The sequence below is a fragment of the Gopherus evgoodei genome, chromosome 2, assembly GCF_007399415.2.
Source record: "Gopherus evgoodei ecotype Sinaloan lineage chromosome 2, rGopEvg1_v1.p, whole genome shotgun sequence".
NCBI lineage: Eukaryota > Metazoa > Chordata > Testudines > Testudinidae > Gopherus > Gopherus evgoodei.
The window spans coordinates 96,674,400-96,692,227 of record NC_044323.1 but is presented as its reverse complement, the minus strand read 5'-3'; the positions used below and the strand labels follow the sequence as shown (position 1 = coordinate 96,692,227).

General features: G+C 42.0%; 1 protein-coding gene across 8 annotated transcripts in view; it reads right to left on the bottom strand.

Annotated features, from left to right (window-relative positions):
- Positions 1 to 17,828, bottom strand: part of VOPP1 (VOPP1 WW domain binding protein) — a 197,700-nt gene that overhangs the window by 107,161 nt on the left and 72,711 nt on the right. For 3 of the 8 annotated variants that reach the window (XM_030551417.1, XM_030551415.1, XM_030551416.1), the window contains 2 exons: positions 16,930 to 17,038; positions 16,273 to 16,393 (listed from right to left, as the gene is read on the bottom strand). The exons of 4 other annotated variants lie outside the window; for them this stretch is intronic. In XM_030551417.1, the coding sequence (XP_030407277.1) occupies positions 16,273 to 16,393; positions 16,930 to 16,954 (146 nt within the window). In that variant the 5' untranslated portion in view covers positions 16,955 to 17,038. Of the gene's footprint in view, positions 1 to 13,687; positions 14,969 to 16,272; positions 16,394 to 16,929; positions 17,039 to 17,828 lie in introns of those variants that run through there. One more of the 8 variants, XM_030551418.1, reaches the window with a different exon arrangement.

Sequence of the window (17,828 nt, the reverse complement as noted above, 5' to 3'; positions counted from 1 at the left end):
AGGCACATGTTGCACCAATCAAATAGAATAGCTGACTTGGACAAGCCTTTTCTTCTGGGCAATTTCTCTAAATAAAATTTAATCTGTATTTCACATTCTGATTTTCCTGTCTCTTAAGACAACATTTAAATGGGTTAGCACTTCAAAGAATAGCCCCCCTGTGCCAATATCTGGGCATAAAAACAAGTTTAAAAAACCCACAGAATAAAAGTTAACACTTATCACAAAAATGTTTGTATTGACTATTAGTTCTAAAGCCATTATGAAATATATGGTCTCACTGGGGCTGTGTGTAAAATAAATATGGTAACCACTATACTATGAAAACAGCTGATACTATATTATCTTTCATTTCCTATTTGTACTGTATTATATATTGTAAATTATTTGTATTAGCATAGCACCTAGGTATCCACGTCATGGACCAGAATCCCATTTGCACGGTCAAGCATTTGCATGGTGGAAGGATTTGGGGAAGATCAGGGACTAGCTGTAATCATGGTATTGCTAGGGGACTGATTTTCCACTGCCTTGCTTCTTATGTTGTCATGTAAAATACTTCCAAATCAGAATGGTAATGTTATGCGCTGACTTTGACCTGTTGTAAATGAGTGCACAAGTGCTAGGCAGTGGAGAATCAGGACATAGAAGTGAATTAGTATGAAAGATAACTTCAAGGAGAGAATCAAAAGTCTATCAGAAAGAGACAAACCTCACCAAGAGAGGGGAGGGCCTACCAATGAGAACGATTGTCTGAGGTCTCTCAGAATGAGACAGAGCCTTAATGAGGGAATGGGGACTTACCAGTGGACAGGATTGAGAGAAGGTCATTTGGATGTCTGTCAGCGGGAGAGTTGGCATCAGGAAAGAGGTGAAGTTCAGCTGTGGGAAGGTGTGACAGACTGATTATATCCTGTAATACTCTGAACAACCCTTATGGAATTAAAGATTATGACTTCATTGAATGTTTTGAATTAGGGCTATTACCTTTGGGATACATTGTATTAAAAATGCAACTGTGTCTACTTTATAGTGGCATTGTACATCCCTTCCCTAGTAGAGGTGGTGATGTTAATACACTTCCTCCATTATCAACCCTTTGAGACCACCCACTGCAGAGGTATGCAATATATTAGTTCAAACTGGATTCCCCAGAGACCAACAAACAAAGAAAGGGTGTTTTGGGTAAATAACCTGGTTTTAAACTGGCTGAGGACCTTCTTCCTGATCCGGCAAGCAGACACGACTTCTGGTCCATGGAGGGCCTCAATCTGTAGGGTAGGTTTGGAAGGACTGGATCTACTGAGGTCCCATACAACTGTGTGCTTGTTGTGAGCTGAAGCAGTTATGAACTTGTAACCACAAGGAAGTGCCTTGGGTGAGGAGTTGAAGGACTGCTTCTGCCAGAATCCATCTAAGGGCGAACTTCGGTAAGCTTGTTAGCAAGCATGTAGGTTCTTTTAGTGTTTTTAATAGTTTTTCTCCTTAAGAATAAAGTAGTTTTGCATAGGAAGTGCCGTGTGGTACCTTATAACAATTACACCTATTAACCATCGCTGAAGAGAAAGCAAGCAAATGTCCTTGGGCACGTGTCTGTGGTGGAACTAACACAGTACAGGCAGGGAACTGCACAGCCTGGAAATGTCCCAGTCAGAATCAAAAGAGACGCAGGTCTCTACCAAGGAAGACAATGGCTGAGAAGCTGCAAACCTGAGAGTAGGACAACATGCTGGACACCCGAAGGGAAATACAGGCACAGTTGTCCTAAACTATGACAGCGGGTTCAAGAACAGATGAATGATTCTAGCAGTGGGCAGATGGTTTTAGGGGAAGTGAAGTGGAAGCAGAAAATGAGTGGGGAGTTCATCATGAGAGCCTTGCATTATTAGGAAGGAAGAGGGAGTAGGAGGGGAGTGAGACTTTGAAGTGGAAGGTACAGTAGAACAAAGCCTAGTGAGCACAAACTATCTGTTCTTTAGTGTATATTTATCAATTGATATGGAAGCAGTGCCAAAGATATCATTTTACATATAAAACAAATATAATGCCAAAAATTCCTTAAGGGCAAAAGTTCATGTTCTGCAGATACAGCGAACAACAAAAAGCGAAAGCATGTCGTGCCATAATCTGTCTACTCCTCTGATGTTGCCAGGAACTGATTCATTATGTACAGCAGTAGCTTGATTAAAAAGATTTTAAAGTCCTTCTCTCTGGTAGAAAATTCTTTGGGAAAGAGGAGGAAAAGGGGCTGTGGGGTGAGTCGAAGAATTGAAAATATGATGGAATGAAAACCAATGTGATGTATGATCCCACCAACCCAAGAGAGCTGTCCTAGCATTCCAGCGGAAGTGACTAGAGAATGCAACCTCAAGCACATGATGGTATAATGGAAATGTAAAGTTATTCTCCTGAGGCCTGATAAGACAAACTCTCTGGGCAAAAAATCCCCAGAACAGTTTATTTCACATTATATCAGCTTGCTTTCTTGTCTGGGCTGTGAACTCATCCTGTCACCAGAGATTGGAAAGACCTTCCAGATCATCAGTTACACTCTGGGGGCTTGATTTTCCTTTCATCCAAGTAAATCAGAATTAATCCAATGAAATCAATGGTGTTATACCACTGTAAAACTGGTGCAAGAGGAGAATCTGGCGTTAGAGGTCTGCTATTAAACAAAAAAAGAAAGAAATCAAGCATGCTGCTTAACTGGGCATTTTCTGCACCATTTATAGTAGTATTAATTTGCTGGTGTTTTTACTATTGTGAATTTCTCACTCCCTAACAGTCTAAGGCTCCCTCTTATCCCAGCTGGACCTTTCAGTTTGAGAAATGAGAGCTCATTAAATACAGCATCAATTTGCCAGGAATTACAGGCCACATGTTTATTAGCTAGTGCCCACCAGCAAACTCCATCTTCCCCTGTTATAAAGAGAGAGGAAAGAGAACCAAGCTGTCATTGGACTGAAAAATAAATACTGGCTATCCCTCAGAAATGGACAGGGGAAATGTAACTCATGTCACCACAGAAGTTACATCTCTAATACAGGTCTGAGTTGTAAAACAAGGAATTGTTCACGGAGCTTTAGAATGATGTTTTCTTTGGTTGATTGTAATGGCTTTTTAAAAGCCTTTTGGGGTCGATTGTGAAAAGAGCAGTTTTGAGCACCTTTAAAAATGAGCATCATTAACCAGAATAACTATGACAGCTCCCTCAGAGCCTGCAGGATGAATATCCATTCACTGACTATTAAGATGTATGTTATTTCTTCACCTCACTGTGTAAATCCATATTTAGGAACTTTGTAAACAGTAAACTGCTGAAATAAGCGATGTAGCATTTCTTAGGCATTGACAGGGTTTTTGGGCATGTAGAGTGCAGACAAATATCATACACAAATTCTCACTACAGTTTTGATTGGATAATATACTACATTTCCTGTTCTAAACTGTTGCATTGTGGTGCTGTGCACTGTTAAACAGCTCTTGGGTTCCAACCAGTACATGACTACATGTCAATGTTGAGTGAAGTAACTCCTGAACAGAGAGTGGAGTCATCCTGCTGTCTTTCCTCAGGCCAAACCCGCTGATGACAGAGGCAGTTCTGTCTGCATAAAGTGTGCAGGGATAGTTCTATAGTTAAGGAGCTTTTAGAGTCCTTTTGAGATGCTCTTATCCCCTTAGCCTGTTCCAGTGGCACTGGATAGAAACTACATATATAATAAGGTAGATCAAAGTAAGCTTTGTAAATCAGATGCTTATTGTCAAATGGCATTGCTTCCTTAATACCTGGATTTGTATTCAATAGTATTTAAGGCCTTTTGTTTGGTATCCAATAAATAAAAAAATGGAGTTATCACATCTCCAATTGAAATAACTTGCCATTTAGACTTTTTTGGTCCTCAGCTGACCAAAGAGTTGGATAATGGGGAAATCTCAGACCCATAATTATAAGGGAGTAAACGGAGTTGCTCTAAGAACTGCTCATTCACCCAAACATCCTTACACATAGAATCAATCAAACAGCATGCTACGGTGAATATTCAGATAACTAGACCATGTGGCTCTAATTTAGGCTGGTGGCCTTTATGTTTAATAAGGTAAATTTACTTTATGAAACCACACACAAAGTCATCCTGTCAAGTCAAGAAAATAAAGTGTTAGGTAGTACAGGAGTGAAGACGTATGAAAAACTCTAGTGTACAAAAGGACAGCAGCCTCAATGGAAAAGATTGTATAAAATTGCATTAGGAAGGAGAGAAATCACTTTGGGGAGAGGAGAAGTACTTTACTCACATTGGAAGTTGATGGGTCTGTTTATTTCAGTGGGTTTTAGATAAGTCCCATTATTCCTTACAGTTCAGGACATGGTTTTTACTCTTTGATTCTCCCAAGACTGACTTCAGAGAATCATGCTTGTTCACTCAATGCCACTCCACCCCCTACTAGTTCAAATACAATAACTCAGTTTGCTGGAATAAAATGTAACAGATCTTTTATTATTTGCTTTGCTGACCAGGATGCTAAGATTTTTTGAACTCCATACAGTTATCTGAAGAACATTATGCATCAAATTATAGGACATTGAGGAATATGGCCTTCAAGTAACTGGGAAACTTATTACACATTGCAATGTTCTTAAAATCTTGATTTTAAAATGAAATCAAATATCAGTTGAATTATGTTCATTTCTATAGTTTCTGTTTTAGTGAAGTTGTAAATTGACCCTTCACTTTTGTGAAATAATTCTTTCATGTAAGTTTACATAAATTATACTAGAGTCTAACAAAATTTTGTCCAGAATCATTTTCCATTTGGGGTGATAATAGAAAGGAAGTTCCTCCATTTTTAAAAAAAGGACACACAGCCAGTAATTTGTATTTACAACATTTCCTCCCCCGTTTCCCCACACACTCTTACTTCTGGCTGAGGAGGCCAAGACAGAATCCCAGTCAGGAGCGGATTAGCACTGCTGCAGACAGAGCAGCAGTGGCAGATTTAGAGTTAGTGGGGCCCTGTGCTCAGTTTCATTTTTGCTCCTTGCCTGCCCCCCTACAGGGGAAGCATTCTCTCTTATCTCCCCCACCTTTTTTTCATTCATTTTCTGCATTCTCATCCTGGAGCTCAGAGTGGGGGGTGCAGGGTCTGGGAGGGAGTTAGGGTGCGGGAGTGGTCTGGGAATGGAGGGTCTGGGTGGGAGTAATGGTGCAGGAGGGGTCTCAGGGTTGGGGTACAGGCTGTGGGAGGGGGCTCAGGGTTGGGGGTATAGGGGCTGGGAGAGAGTTGGGAACAGGCTGGGGATGGGGATCTGACCAGGACTTAGGATGTGGGAGGGGGCTCATGGCTGGGGTGAGGAGCACTTCCTTGGGGCAGCTCCCGTTTGGTGCAGGGGTGAAGTGCAGGGAGTTCAGGTGGCTCCTTGCAGCCCTGTGCTTGTCCCGCAGGCACTGCCCCCTGCAGCTACCATTGGCCATGATTCTCAGAGCTGCCTTCTCCTGCCAGGCAGGGCCAGAATGCAAGGGCTTTAGGGGCTGCAGCCCAGGGCTCAGTGGGCCCTGGAGCCCGGGGCTGCAGCCCTTAAAGCCCTGCCCCCTTTCTGAATCCATCCAGAGCAGCAATGGTTATGTGCCCCAGCACACTTTACTCCAGGGGTTGGCAACCTTTCAGAAGTGGTGTGCTGAGTCTTCATTTATTCACTCTAATTTAAGGTTTCGCGTGCCAGCAATACATTTTAATGTTTGTAGAAGGTCTCTTTCTATAAGTCTATAATATATAACTAAACTATTGTCATATGTAAAGTAAATAAGGTTTTTAAAATGTTTAAGAAGCTTCATTTAAAATTAAATTAAAATGTAGAGCCTCCCCGACTGGTGGCCAGGACCCGGGCAGTATGAGCGCCACTGAAAATCAGCTCGAGTGCCACCTTTGGCACTCATGCCATAGGCTGCCTACCCCTGCTTTACTCTTTTCAGTTACAACAGGAGAAACAATCAAACTCTTCTGGGTTGCAGACAAGCAACAAAAATAAAACAGGCTGAAGGAGGTTTGTGGACATGAAGAAAGGATTAAGACGAATATCTGTCTACATGAAAAGGGGAGAGGATAGCAATGTGGGACGGTGAGTGTGATCATTGCGTGTTCAACAGAGTAATTGGAAGTGAGTTTGGGGCAACTAGCTCACCCTCAAAGTGTTTTAATTTCCCATTATATTATCTTCATGAAGCCCTCCATAAGGAGTGCTAATCTCGTCACTGAATGCCAGATGCTTCATGGGGAGGTTTAAAACCCCCCTTAGTGGAATATTATACCATATAGAAAATTCCTTCCTGACCCAGCTGCTAAACATTTTATGCCCTGAGGCATGTACCTCTTTTAACCTTAATGATGTTGAATCCAGCAGAGAAAGGTATAACACATATCCAATGGCTGGAAGTTGAAGCTAGACAAGTAGAGACTGGAAATAAGGTATACATTTCTAACAGTGATAGTTAACCATTGGAACAATTTTCTAGGGTCACGCTGGATTCTCCATCACTAGCAATTTTTAAAATCAAGATTGCAAGTTTTTCTAAAGAGAGATGCTCTAGGAATTATTTTAGGGAAGTTCTATGGCCTACATTATACAAGAAGTCAGACTAGATGATCACAATGGTCCCTTCTGGCCTTGGAATCTATGACTCTATAAAGCCATTTTTAGAAACAGACAGCTATACAGTAGATACAAATGCAAACTACTGTTGCCCTTTTGGCCCAAGCAGTTGGCCAAAATACAGAGCTCTGCAGGGTGGTTTCCATTAGTATGAGAAAGATTATACAAGTTGGATATATATTCTTGGTGTAATCTTGTTCATTTATTAAAAAATGTACACAAAGTCTTCTTTCCCCAAACAGTAGAAAGAAGCAACAGTAGGCAGTTCCTTGCTCAGAAATCCACATATCTGCCTCTCTAGTGAGCTCTGAGCCAAAGAATCTCTGTCTCACCTTCCTCTCTACGTCACACTCACAGCTCCTTCTCCAGCTTTAAGCTTGTATATTTTTAAATTTCTTATTTACATTGTGTTTTTCAGGACAATGTCACCATCCCAAATCAATTTTGCTCCCTTCCAAATCTCCTTGGAACTTTCCCCTCCCTGTCTGTTATCCTTTCAGCCAATGGAGAAGGGATGATTTCAATGGATTCCTGCAGCGTATCCACTTGTCCTTTGTTTCTGTGGAGTCTGCCTGTTGGGATGGACTTCACCAATTGTGTTCCAATGGGGATTTTGTTATTGTCACAAAATCTTCCAGCCTCAACTTTGATAGCTACAAGCTGTTTCTAGGGGCAGCCAAGTTGAAATTCTGGTACCATCTCAGATGGTCCTTATGCTCTTGTATCAACACTTCCTGCAATCTGTAAACACAGTATTTTCCCTAATCTGTGTCTAATAATGAAAGAGGTTTTGAAACATGGGTGGGCTAAGTAGGAGCAGTTACAATAGCCTTATCAATTCTGAAAATACTAAATCCCACTCTGCTGACCACTGAAATGGTTTTCTTTCATCACCCCACCTATACAACGGTTTCACAATATTTGTAAATCTACAAGGAAACCTTCTGTAGTAGGAGTGGAGCCCTCTAAAACTCTGCACATCTGAGACTCTCTGGACATTTTTGCACTGCCTCATTTTTTTATTGTCAGTAGAAGTCCCCTTCTCCTGACCATGTGCCCTAGGAAGGTTACCTCTTTTTGAAACAACTCTATTTTTTTGAGTTTCAACCAACAACATTGGTTTCAATTTCAGACTCAGCCTTTAACTTATCACAGACCATTTGTAAATGTATCAGTTCCTACTCAAGGGTTTTAGCATGCACCAGGTTATCATCTAGGTATTACAAGCAGGGTGAGAGAGGCTGCAATACCCTCTTCATAAGCCTCTCAAATTTGGCAGGTGCATTAACCAAGCCAAGAGCCATCATTCTAAGTTGCACAAGTCTGGTTTTGCTAGGTAAGCAGACTTTTGCTTGTCTTTTGGATCCACTTCCACTTACCAATATCCACTTTTAAAGGCCCAGTGTTGAAAAAAACATGGAACCTGCTACAGCATACAGAGTATCATCTGTTCTAAATAATGGACAGGAATCCTTTAAAGTATCTTCATTTACTTTTTATAGCCCAGACAGAATCTGATGCCACCATCTTTTTTTTTTAACCAGAACTCTGAATGAAGCCCACAGACTGGTTCGAGGCTCAGTTAAGCCTTCCTGATACATTTCCTTGATAGTCTGGAAAGCTTCTTCCCTCTTTGCAACTGGTAATGGGCTGGTTTCCCCAGTAGCAATCTTGGGCTGGACCAGTGCTACATAATCTATATTTTTGTTGGACCAGAAGAACAAATGAGTCTAACCAGAAAGTCTCTTAAACCATTCCGTTGCTCTTCATTTAAATGCATCATATTGTGCTGGAGCAACTAATAGAAACTCTGGAAGCTCACCTTCACTAGCATTTACGTGAATGACTGGTCCAACATTTTGCAACTGTGGTTCCCTTTTTACTATCTCCTGATTGTCAGAAACATTCAGCAAATGAACAGAGATCCATTCCTGCTTCAGGTCCACAAGAACTTTGTCAGATAAAATTCCCATGAGATCCTGGAGCTCAAAACAGGTCTCAACCATTCCCCATATTTCCCTTGCTGGAAGCTACCAGAGCATCTAGCTGTTACGCTTGCTGCCCCTGAAGGTAGGGCAACTTGCTCACTGCAAACCAATTGCCTAAAAACCACTTGTTTCACTGAGGGCACATCTTTAAATGAATCTCCAGAGACTGAATTGCAAGGCATCTTTCCTGACATTTATTACACAGTAATTAGCCATAATGAAATCCTCTATCATGGCTATCCAGGCTTCTTGCTCAAGCTCCATAAATCCAATTTTCAAACCCAATTTTTGGATGAGTGTGCATTCCCATTCACTTTCCCCCTTTGAGATTAGTTACATGGTTCAGTTTTGGATCCTCTCCCTCCCTCATAGTTTACCTTGTCTGGTTCACAATTTTTGAGCATTTCACAGCTCTTATTACACATTTAACAGCCAAACTCCCATTATTGTTGTATAACTGCCCAGAGCAAAAAAAGGATGTGGAGCTGCTTTTACCTCTCAGCCTTGCCCTTCAGTTTGGTCAACCTCTGTTACCACACAACCCTGATTCATACCAAAGTAGGTCCAGCCTGCGCACTAAATGAGGCCTGGCTCCTGTGGAAAACTTACTATGTGATAAATAAATTAGACATTGTATCATAATGCACGTGCACACACACATAGGCCAAGTTACACAAGCAACCTTAGTTCTGGCATTTCCTAACTTTTGAATGCTTCTTTTTTCAACTTCAATAATGTTTTAACAAAGTGTGCGTGTGTGTGTGTGTGTGTGTGTGTTGTTCTCTCTCCCACATACACACACACACTTCCGTAAGTTTTCAAGAGAATAACCTGAAAAAAAAATCTATTATGTATCACCATACTGTCACCCACATGGTTCATCAGCAGGGTTGAAATCTTTGCTATCAGAGTAACTGATAGCGGTAGTCTGTTATTCTCTATGTAGACCAGCCAAAAGAAGGGCATGGGACATTTTGCCAGTGCGTGTCACACATATTTGCTGATAGCAGAGAAACGGTGAGGCTCAGGAATACTCAGTTCCATTCCAGATCCCAAAGGGGAATGGTCTCTAGTGGGCAGAGACTCTTCTGATCATTCCTATGTGTGACCTCTTCTGTCCAGTCCCCTCCAATCTGTCCTTGTCATAATCCAGTCTCTTCCCCTCCCCTGGTTTCTCTTCCCAGTCTCATTTTGCTCACCTATCCAGTCCTGGTCTCCTTCACTCCTCAAACTTCTCATATCAATCCCAATCTCCTTGCCCAGAAAACCCTAGTCACCCCTCCGGACGACTCCTAGTTTCCTTGCCCAGCCAGTTCAAGTTTTCCCTACTCTGCTCCTCATCTGAAATGTCTCTATCCTCCAATCCCAGTCTCCCTCCCTGGGGTCCTAGCCTAATATTAGTTTCCTACTTCCCAGCAACATGTCCTGTCATCTCCCTTCCTGGCTGGCTCCTGGTCCAAGTCTTTGTCCAGCCAGTTCCAGTCTCTCTTGCTCCAAGCTCCTCATCTGATCTCAGTGTTCTCTGCCACCCAGTCAACTGGCTCCTACTTGTACTTGGGTGGATTTCATAGAATATCAGGGTTGGAAGGGACCTCTGGAGGTCATCTCATCCAACTCCCTGCTCAAAGCAGGGCCAATCCCTAGACAGATTTTTGCCCCAGATCCCTAAATGGCCCCCTCAAGGATTGAACTCACAACCCTGGGTTTAGCAGGCCAATGCTCAAACCACTGAGCTATCCCTCCCCACCACAATTGAGAGAGGTGAAGTGACCGAGGACATGCAGCCACTCAGTTGCAGAGTTGGGATTAGAACCCAGGACTCCTGAAATCCAGTCTAATACCCTATTCACTAGACCACACCATCTCTGATAGAAAAAAAACCACACCTCTGATACAAAGGACAGCACCTGCTGGATTTCAAATCCCTACTGCAAAGCATGGGGGCACCAAAGCTTTTCAAAGGAAAAGTCACCAGAATGTTTTAATATGGACAAAACAACCTATTTTCTCAAACCTCCTCTCAGAAACAGTTGAACCATTTTGGCTGAAGGGTTCTTAGTCCCACTTAGCTCTTTTCCTTTAGTTTAGCTGTTATATAACTGATGCCAGGCGATAATGAGGACAGAGATCACTGGAATTATGAGAGAGACTCCAAATCCAGTATTCTCACAAGACAAAAGAAAACAAGTAAGGAAAGAAGAGAGGAAGGACACTGGACTGAGACTCAACAGAACTGCGAACTGAACCCAGATGTGGTTCAGTTTGACATTTTACAATGGGACTAAAACCAATCCCAGCATGTTTCTGTCCTGGTTGTTTATATAGTAAGCAGAAGAGTTTGCAATCTATTACTGTGTTTTTGTACTGCACCTAGCACAAAGGGGCCCTGATCTCAGTTGACACCCATGGGCGCTACTGTAATACAAACGATAACTGGACATTCTTATTATTCATTATAAGAACACTACAAACTCTCTCTCCTTTTTATCTCCCATTTTCTTTCACTTTTCCATCTGTATAATTTTTGGACTCATGCTTCCCTTGGCAGTTAGCCATAGCTTTTAAGGCTACTAAGGGCCATTATGATCATCTAGCCTGACTTTACTGGATGAGGTTCTTTGGCCTGCATTTTGCAGAAATTATGCCTCAACTCATAATTTCTGTTGGGATATATATATCTTAAAGAGACATTCTCTACCTCAATCCTTATTTAAAGACTTTAATTGATGGAGAATTCACCATGTCCTTAGGTAAGTTGTTCCAATGGTCAGTTACCTTCACGGTTAGAAATTTCCAGTTTATTTTTAATCTGTATTTGTCCAGCTTCAACTTCCAGCTCACAGACTTTAAAACCAGAAGGGACCATTATGATCATCTAAGTCTGAACTCCTGCATGTCACAGGCCATAGAACCTCACCTACTCACGCCTGTAATAGACTCAAAACTTCTGGCTGAGTTACAGAAATCCTCAAATCTTGATTTAAGGACTTAAAGTGATACAAAATCCTCTGTTTACTCTAGTTCAAACCAGAAAGTGATCTGTGCCCCAGGGTGCAGTTGAAGGCAACCTTCCCTGCCACCCAGAGTCTCTGTCAACCTGTAGCCTGAGCTATAGATTATGAATATAAATTCCCAGTTATCACTTTGAGGGTTGACAGGTTCTTGTCCCAACACCAGGCCCAGTGTTATTAAAGTTATGATATAATTGGGAATCCCGATGTGCACAGTGCAACACTTACATTATAGGAACTTTTTTATATTTACAAATAAATAATTTAGCAAAGTCACACACACTAACTCAGTAAGGTATGTAGAGATAATACAGAAAGGATACCTGAACATCCATACTCAAGCCATCCCTTGCAGAACAACCGGAAATATTAGCCATTATCTTCCTCATCACTGTTACCTTCCTCATCTTCACCAATGGCCATCATTCTGGTGCCTCCCAAGGGCTACATCTCTCTCCCCTACTGCCCTGGATGCCACTTTTATAATATGTTAGGCTGACATTACCATGTTTAATGCATATTCAATAGGGATTTCTCCCCTCTTCCTTATTTGTATTTCCTCCCCTTACCAATGTTAAGGTGTCCTTCTTCTATAGGTTAGTATATTTAGGATTTCACCCTATTATCATATACATCAATTCATTGCCATGGCACTCTTGAGGTTGGATGTTCCGTCCAAAACCTTCCAAAACTGTCAGTTCATGTTCTATGGTTGGCTGATGTCATTATGGACAAAATTCCCCCTAACACTCTACTTCCAGTTCCCCAAAACTTATGGGTTACCTAAAGTTATCTATTCTAAAGCTCGTAGGCCTCAAGTCTCATGCTAACTGCTGAAGCCAATGTCTTACAGGATACAAGCCTGTAAGTTTCTTTCATTATCGCTGAATATAATAAAGCAGAATATAATACAAAGCAGTGAATATAATAGAGATAAGCTGGCCCACTGGGCTACAAATCTGACCCAGGGGAAAATTCCTTCCCAGCTCCAAGTATGGTGATCAGTTAGATGCTGAGCTTTTGGATCTTATGCTACACAGTGGACAAACAAGAGCATGGATATTGTCATTGACACATTGACATGGACATTCACCTGTGAAACAGCAGTGCTCCAGGAGTACAGAGTACGTTGAAAGGAGATTTAACTAGAGTCCTAACTATAGTAGTATATGCCCCTCGCCCCCTCTCCCCTCAGCAGCACATGGAAGCAAAGGCTATAATGAGACCATTAAGGCTGCCTTGTATTGGAAAGAATGCAAACCCCACCATGGTCATCTTAGATCACTTCCAATGTGTTTCATCATCATTCTTCAGCAGATGCACAGGTTGAATGGTTGGGCCTATGTAATACAGTTAGCTGGATGGGATATGGGATGGGCTATTGAAATCACACAACTGATGTCTGTGGACCTCGTTAAGTCTGTCTTTCTGGAGCCTGCTACAGGTGCATGAAGCTTTTGGCTGCCCACAGAGGTCATGAACTCTACTGAGATCACAGCAAAGGTTAGCAAGGTCGATGAGTAGATCTGGTACACCGCTCTCTGTCATCTGCTCAGCCTTTCTAGTTGTGGATCTGGGAGTTAGCGAATTACCTCCTCAGCTAGAATGGATGCCATAATTATCTAACCTAGCCAAGGCCAGGGCAGCCAGTGAATAAGGGAGGCATAACTAATTCCCTGAAATCAACCTTTCCCTTCCTGTGCCAAGTGTATCTTGGCAGATTAGTGAATGTGAACCAATATTTTAAATTCAACAATGGCTGTGGCCATAGAATGAGATACTCTAAGGTAGGATAGGTATCACTGCATAACTTTGCAATAGCTAGATGGTCACTGGAGTGTTGCAAGGACAGAATGTAGTTCTTAGAGCCAACTGGAAGGGTGTAGGAACAGAGAGAATGAAGGGGAAATAATCCATGTCACAGGACTAGAAGAAAAACTAGAGGGTTATTGGAGCATTGAAGGTAGGAGATATCCAAAAGCAAGTGTTTTTTCCTAAAATTTCATACCAATATTTTTGTGATTGTCATGGAGTTCACCCACCAGAACAGCACCTCCTGCTGGCAGTGTTGGGGATTAGCTCTCTCAGCTGGTGCGCCCTCGTCTGGTGGTACTTCTCTCACCACCTTCTCCACTTGCAGATCCATGTCCACCCATGAACTGCAGCTTCCTTTTCATGACTCGGCCCTCCAGCTGTGTCACCATCCGTGTTTTCCCCCTTCTGGGGGGGGCTAGGAATCTCCCAGTTCTATAGTACAGCCACTTCTCCAGTGGTGAATGGGCGGGGGAGGGGGAAGAGTGAAGAGACCTGTACCCACCACTACTCCGGGTCCTGGAAAGAAATGCTCTGAATGAAAGTTGAACGTTAAGTGCCTCATCCTGCACTACTGGAAAAGATCTCATCTTCAAAGAGTTCAATGGTAGCAGGATTGAGCCCTATGGGTGGTGGAGAAAGAGAAATTAAGGAATGTTTCAGGTACTGCTTATAATGCAGGTAGCTGGGGGAGGGGACGGGTTGTGGTTAGCTATATATATTTGTATTTTTTAAGATCTGCCTGGTGCAGAAAAAGCCTAGAGCTGGAGCTGTCCACAGTGCTTATGTCAATGTGTGATGTAGGATGGGATTTTCAAAAGTACTCAGCAATGGATGGATTCTGCTTCCTTTGGAATCAGTGGGAGTTTTAACTCCAACAGCATAAAAATTAGCTTAAAAATTCTACAGGAGGAATTGTGTTAAATTCTATATGGACTTCAGCTGAATACATACCCCCCTACTGCCTTTTTCTATATAATCAGCTTGCCAGGGTGGAACTTTGGAGGCAGCTCAGATCTGGATGAAAACTTTGGAGATTGCATACATCTTTACTTATAATCTTTGGATGTTTCTAATAACTTCTTAACAAATAGATTTTCATGCTATTTTGCAGTATTGGCATCAGTAATGAAGAGATTAAAATGAGTATAATACAAAACAAGTCAGAATGGTACACGGCATAAAATAAATCTCCAATTACATAAACATCTCTAGTACAGCTGCACTTTAAAGATCATACATCAGTCAGAGGCTTTGAACAGTGCTTTCCCTAGGACTTGGGTAGATTGTCACTTTTTCTTTTTATTAAAAGTCTAAACCAGTCTAAACTAAAAGGTGAGTGATTAATTTTTTTTAGATAATTATAAAAAGAGACCTAGGAGCAGAGCTTTGGTGAAACCTCTACTGGAGGTTAGGATATATGACACCGTGAATAGCTGGGAAAGAAGGGAACCAGAATTTTGTGGGGACAGGTGAAAAGAGGGTAAAAGGCAGAGGAATAGGAAAGAGACCTAGAAGGAGAACGAGATGGAGGACAAAAAAATAAAGGAAAAAACGCTTAATATAAATACATTCTCATTAAGTACATGATTAAAGCACAGTTCCAGTCTACAAAGTGACTGTACAAATGGCACTTTGACTTCTCATGTTTACGGTCTCTCAATGAGTGCTGTATCTAAGGTGCTCAGTTCACAAGCTGAAAGCTGTCTTTTCAGGGCTTGTCTATGCTACCACGTGGGGTCAATCTAAGATACAGTAACTCCTCACTTAAAGTCATCCTGATTAACGTTGTTTCAGTGCAGATCAATTAGGGAACATGCTTGTTTAAAGTTGTGTAATGCTCCCTTCTAATGTTGTTTCACAGCCACCTGCTTTGTCCACTGCTTGCAAGAAAAGCAGCCGCTTGCAGCTAGTTGGTGGGGGCTTCGAACCAGGGAGCACCAGCAGCCCCCCTATCAATCAGCTCCCCGCTCCCCTAAGTTCCCTGTGCTGTAGCCGCCCAGCAGACTATCATTGCCAGGCAGTTCAGCTGTCCCTCCCCCAGCTGCTCCTGCCCTCTGCCTTGGAGCTGCTTGCAGAGAGTCCTGCTTGCTGTGCAGGGGAAGAAAGAGGGGGGCTAATGTCAGGGCTTCCTCCTCCCCCTGCTCCTGTACCCCACTTACTCCTTCTCCCTATAGAGCAGAGAGGGGACATGGAGGCAGAGAGACAGAGAGAGCTTGGGGCAGCAGCTGCGGTCTCAACTTCCTGATCCACTTAAAAAAAGACAATGCACTTATGAGTGGGTCAGGTTACTTAAAGGGGCAGAGCGTATTTCTCTCTCTCTCCCACACACAAGGTGTGTGTCTGTCTTTGTCTGCTGTGCTGTCTCTCCTCCCTCGTGTTTGTGCTGCTTTGTGTGAGAGGCTACATTAACAACAATGTGTTAACCCTTGAGGGCTCAACTGAGTGCTAGTTCATCATTAAGCAGCAAGTCGTTCCCTGGAAAATATCCCTCCCTTTTCAACCTCTAACTTCACCACCTCAACCAAGCTTCACAATCATCATAGCTGTGAACAGCATTAAATTGTTTGTTTAAAACATGTACTGTGTGTATATCTATATAATATATAGGTTTTGTCTGGTAAAAAAAATTTCCTTGGAACCTAACCCCCCCATTTACATTAATTCTTATGGGGAAATTGGATTTGCTTAACATCGTTTCACTTAAAGTCACATTTTTCAGGAACATAACTACACTGTTAAGCAAGGAGTTACTGTATGCAACTTCAACTATGTGAATAGAGTAGCTGAAGTCGATGTACTTAGATCTACTTACTGCGATATCTTCACTGTGGTAAATTGACACCTGACACTCTCCCGTCGACTGTGCTTGTGCTCCTTGTTCTGGTGGATTACCGGAGTTGATGGGAGAGCACTCAGCGGTCGATTTATCGTGTCTAGATGAGATAAATTGACCCCCCTACTGGATCGATTGCTGCCCACCGATCCGGGGAGTAGTGTAGACAAGCCCTTACTGTCAGCCCTGAAAACTTAAGCTGGGCTCTGAGTCATACTGCAGTCTTTCCCTCTCACTTATCACCACCAGTAACAAAAAATCTCTAAGATATAGCAGGTCCTTAATGACATTAATGGAATACAATTGCCGTCATTGTCTTTTCATAGGTGTAAATGACTGAGATGTAGTATATAATATCTTGAGGAAAAGGCAGAAACAGAATCTGGCTCCTTCTCTCCCATTTGTGTTAGCTTTTCAGAAGGAGCTCAGCCTGTTGCATTTTAGGGAACGGGGTAAATGTTTAAAGTACATTTTTTTTAGGGGAAAAACTGGCTTATAGTGGAAAACTGCTGCTAGAGTTGCAGTGTTAAAAGTAGATGTGACAAAGGTAAGTTAGTGGGCAGAATGCAAGTGAAATGGGTAAAAAAGATCCAAACAAGGACCCAATCCTATAAGCATTCTTCACATAGAACTCACATTGAAGTTCACGAAAGCACTCCATGCCAATCCAGCCACAGAATCAGAACCTGTGTGCAGTATAGTCCAAGGCTGCAGATCATTGCTGCGTCTTCCATTGTTGCCATGACTATATGAGTGGTTTAAGTTGAGACAAAGAGTTCAAGTTACTGGGTATGGTGACTTCAGTAAATTATCCAAGTCAGACTCTGTGCATTCCGAGATATTTTCTGTACCAAACATTTTTACATGATGTTTAAATGAAAGACAGAAACTAACAATGCTAAAATAATTGACTGCAAAACTCAAATTAAAAATCATATTTCTGACTTCTAGTAAGGCAAACTGAGTTCAGATTAGGCGCTTTATCTTTTATACAGCAGAGAAAAAAGGATGTCTGAAAATCTCTCACTCAATTTTGATTAAAACACACAATGACTGAGATTGAAAAGTATATCATCTCTCTTCAAGGACATCGAAAGGACCAGGAGATTTCAGAGTGAACATTTTGAAAGCCTGAAATGCTCCCTAAACTGTGACCTGCAATCTCAGAATTTATCCATTTATCCTCAGAATATCTTTAAAGTAACTTCAAGGAATTTAGATGACTGCCTACAGTGCCAAGAGATGATAAACAATCAAAATAGATATAACACATGCACTCAGCACCCTCAACTCCCATTCAAGTCGGCCCTCAGCATTTTTGAAAATCTAGCCAACATGGTGGATTGCCATCAAAGGAGGTCAACGGACCTTATAAACATTAATTAGCTGTGAGTGACAAAGTGTGTTATACCCAACAATTTATTGAATCTTTGAAGACAAGTCTCGCCCCCTATTTTCACAGCTTCCCAAAAAAACCTAGTCCTGATTTTGGTGTCTAGAATAGTGGTTTCTACATCCATTTATGTCTGGGTTGC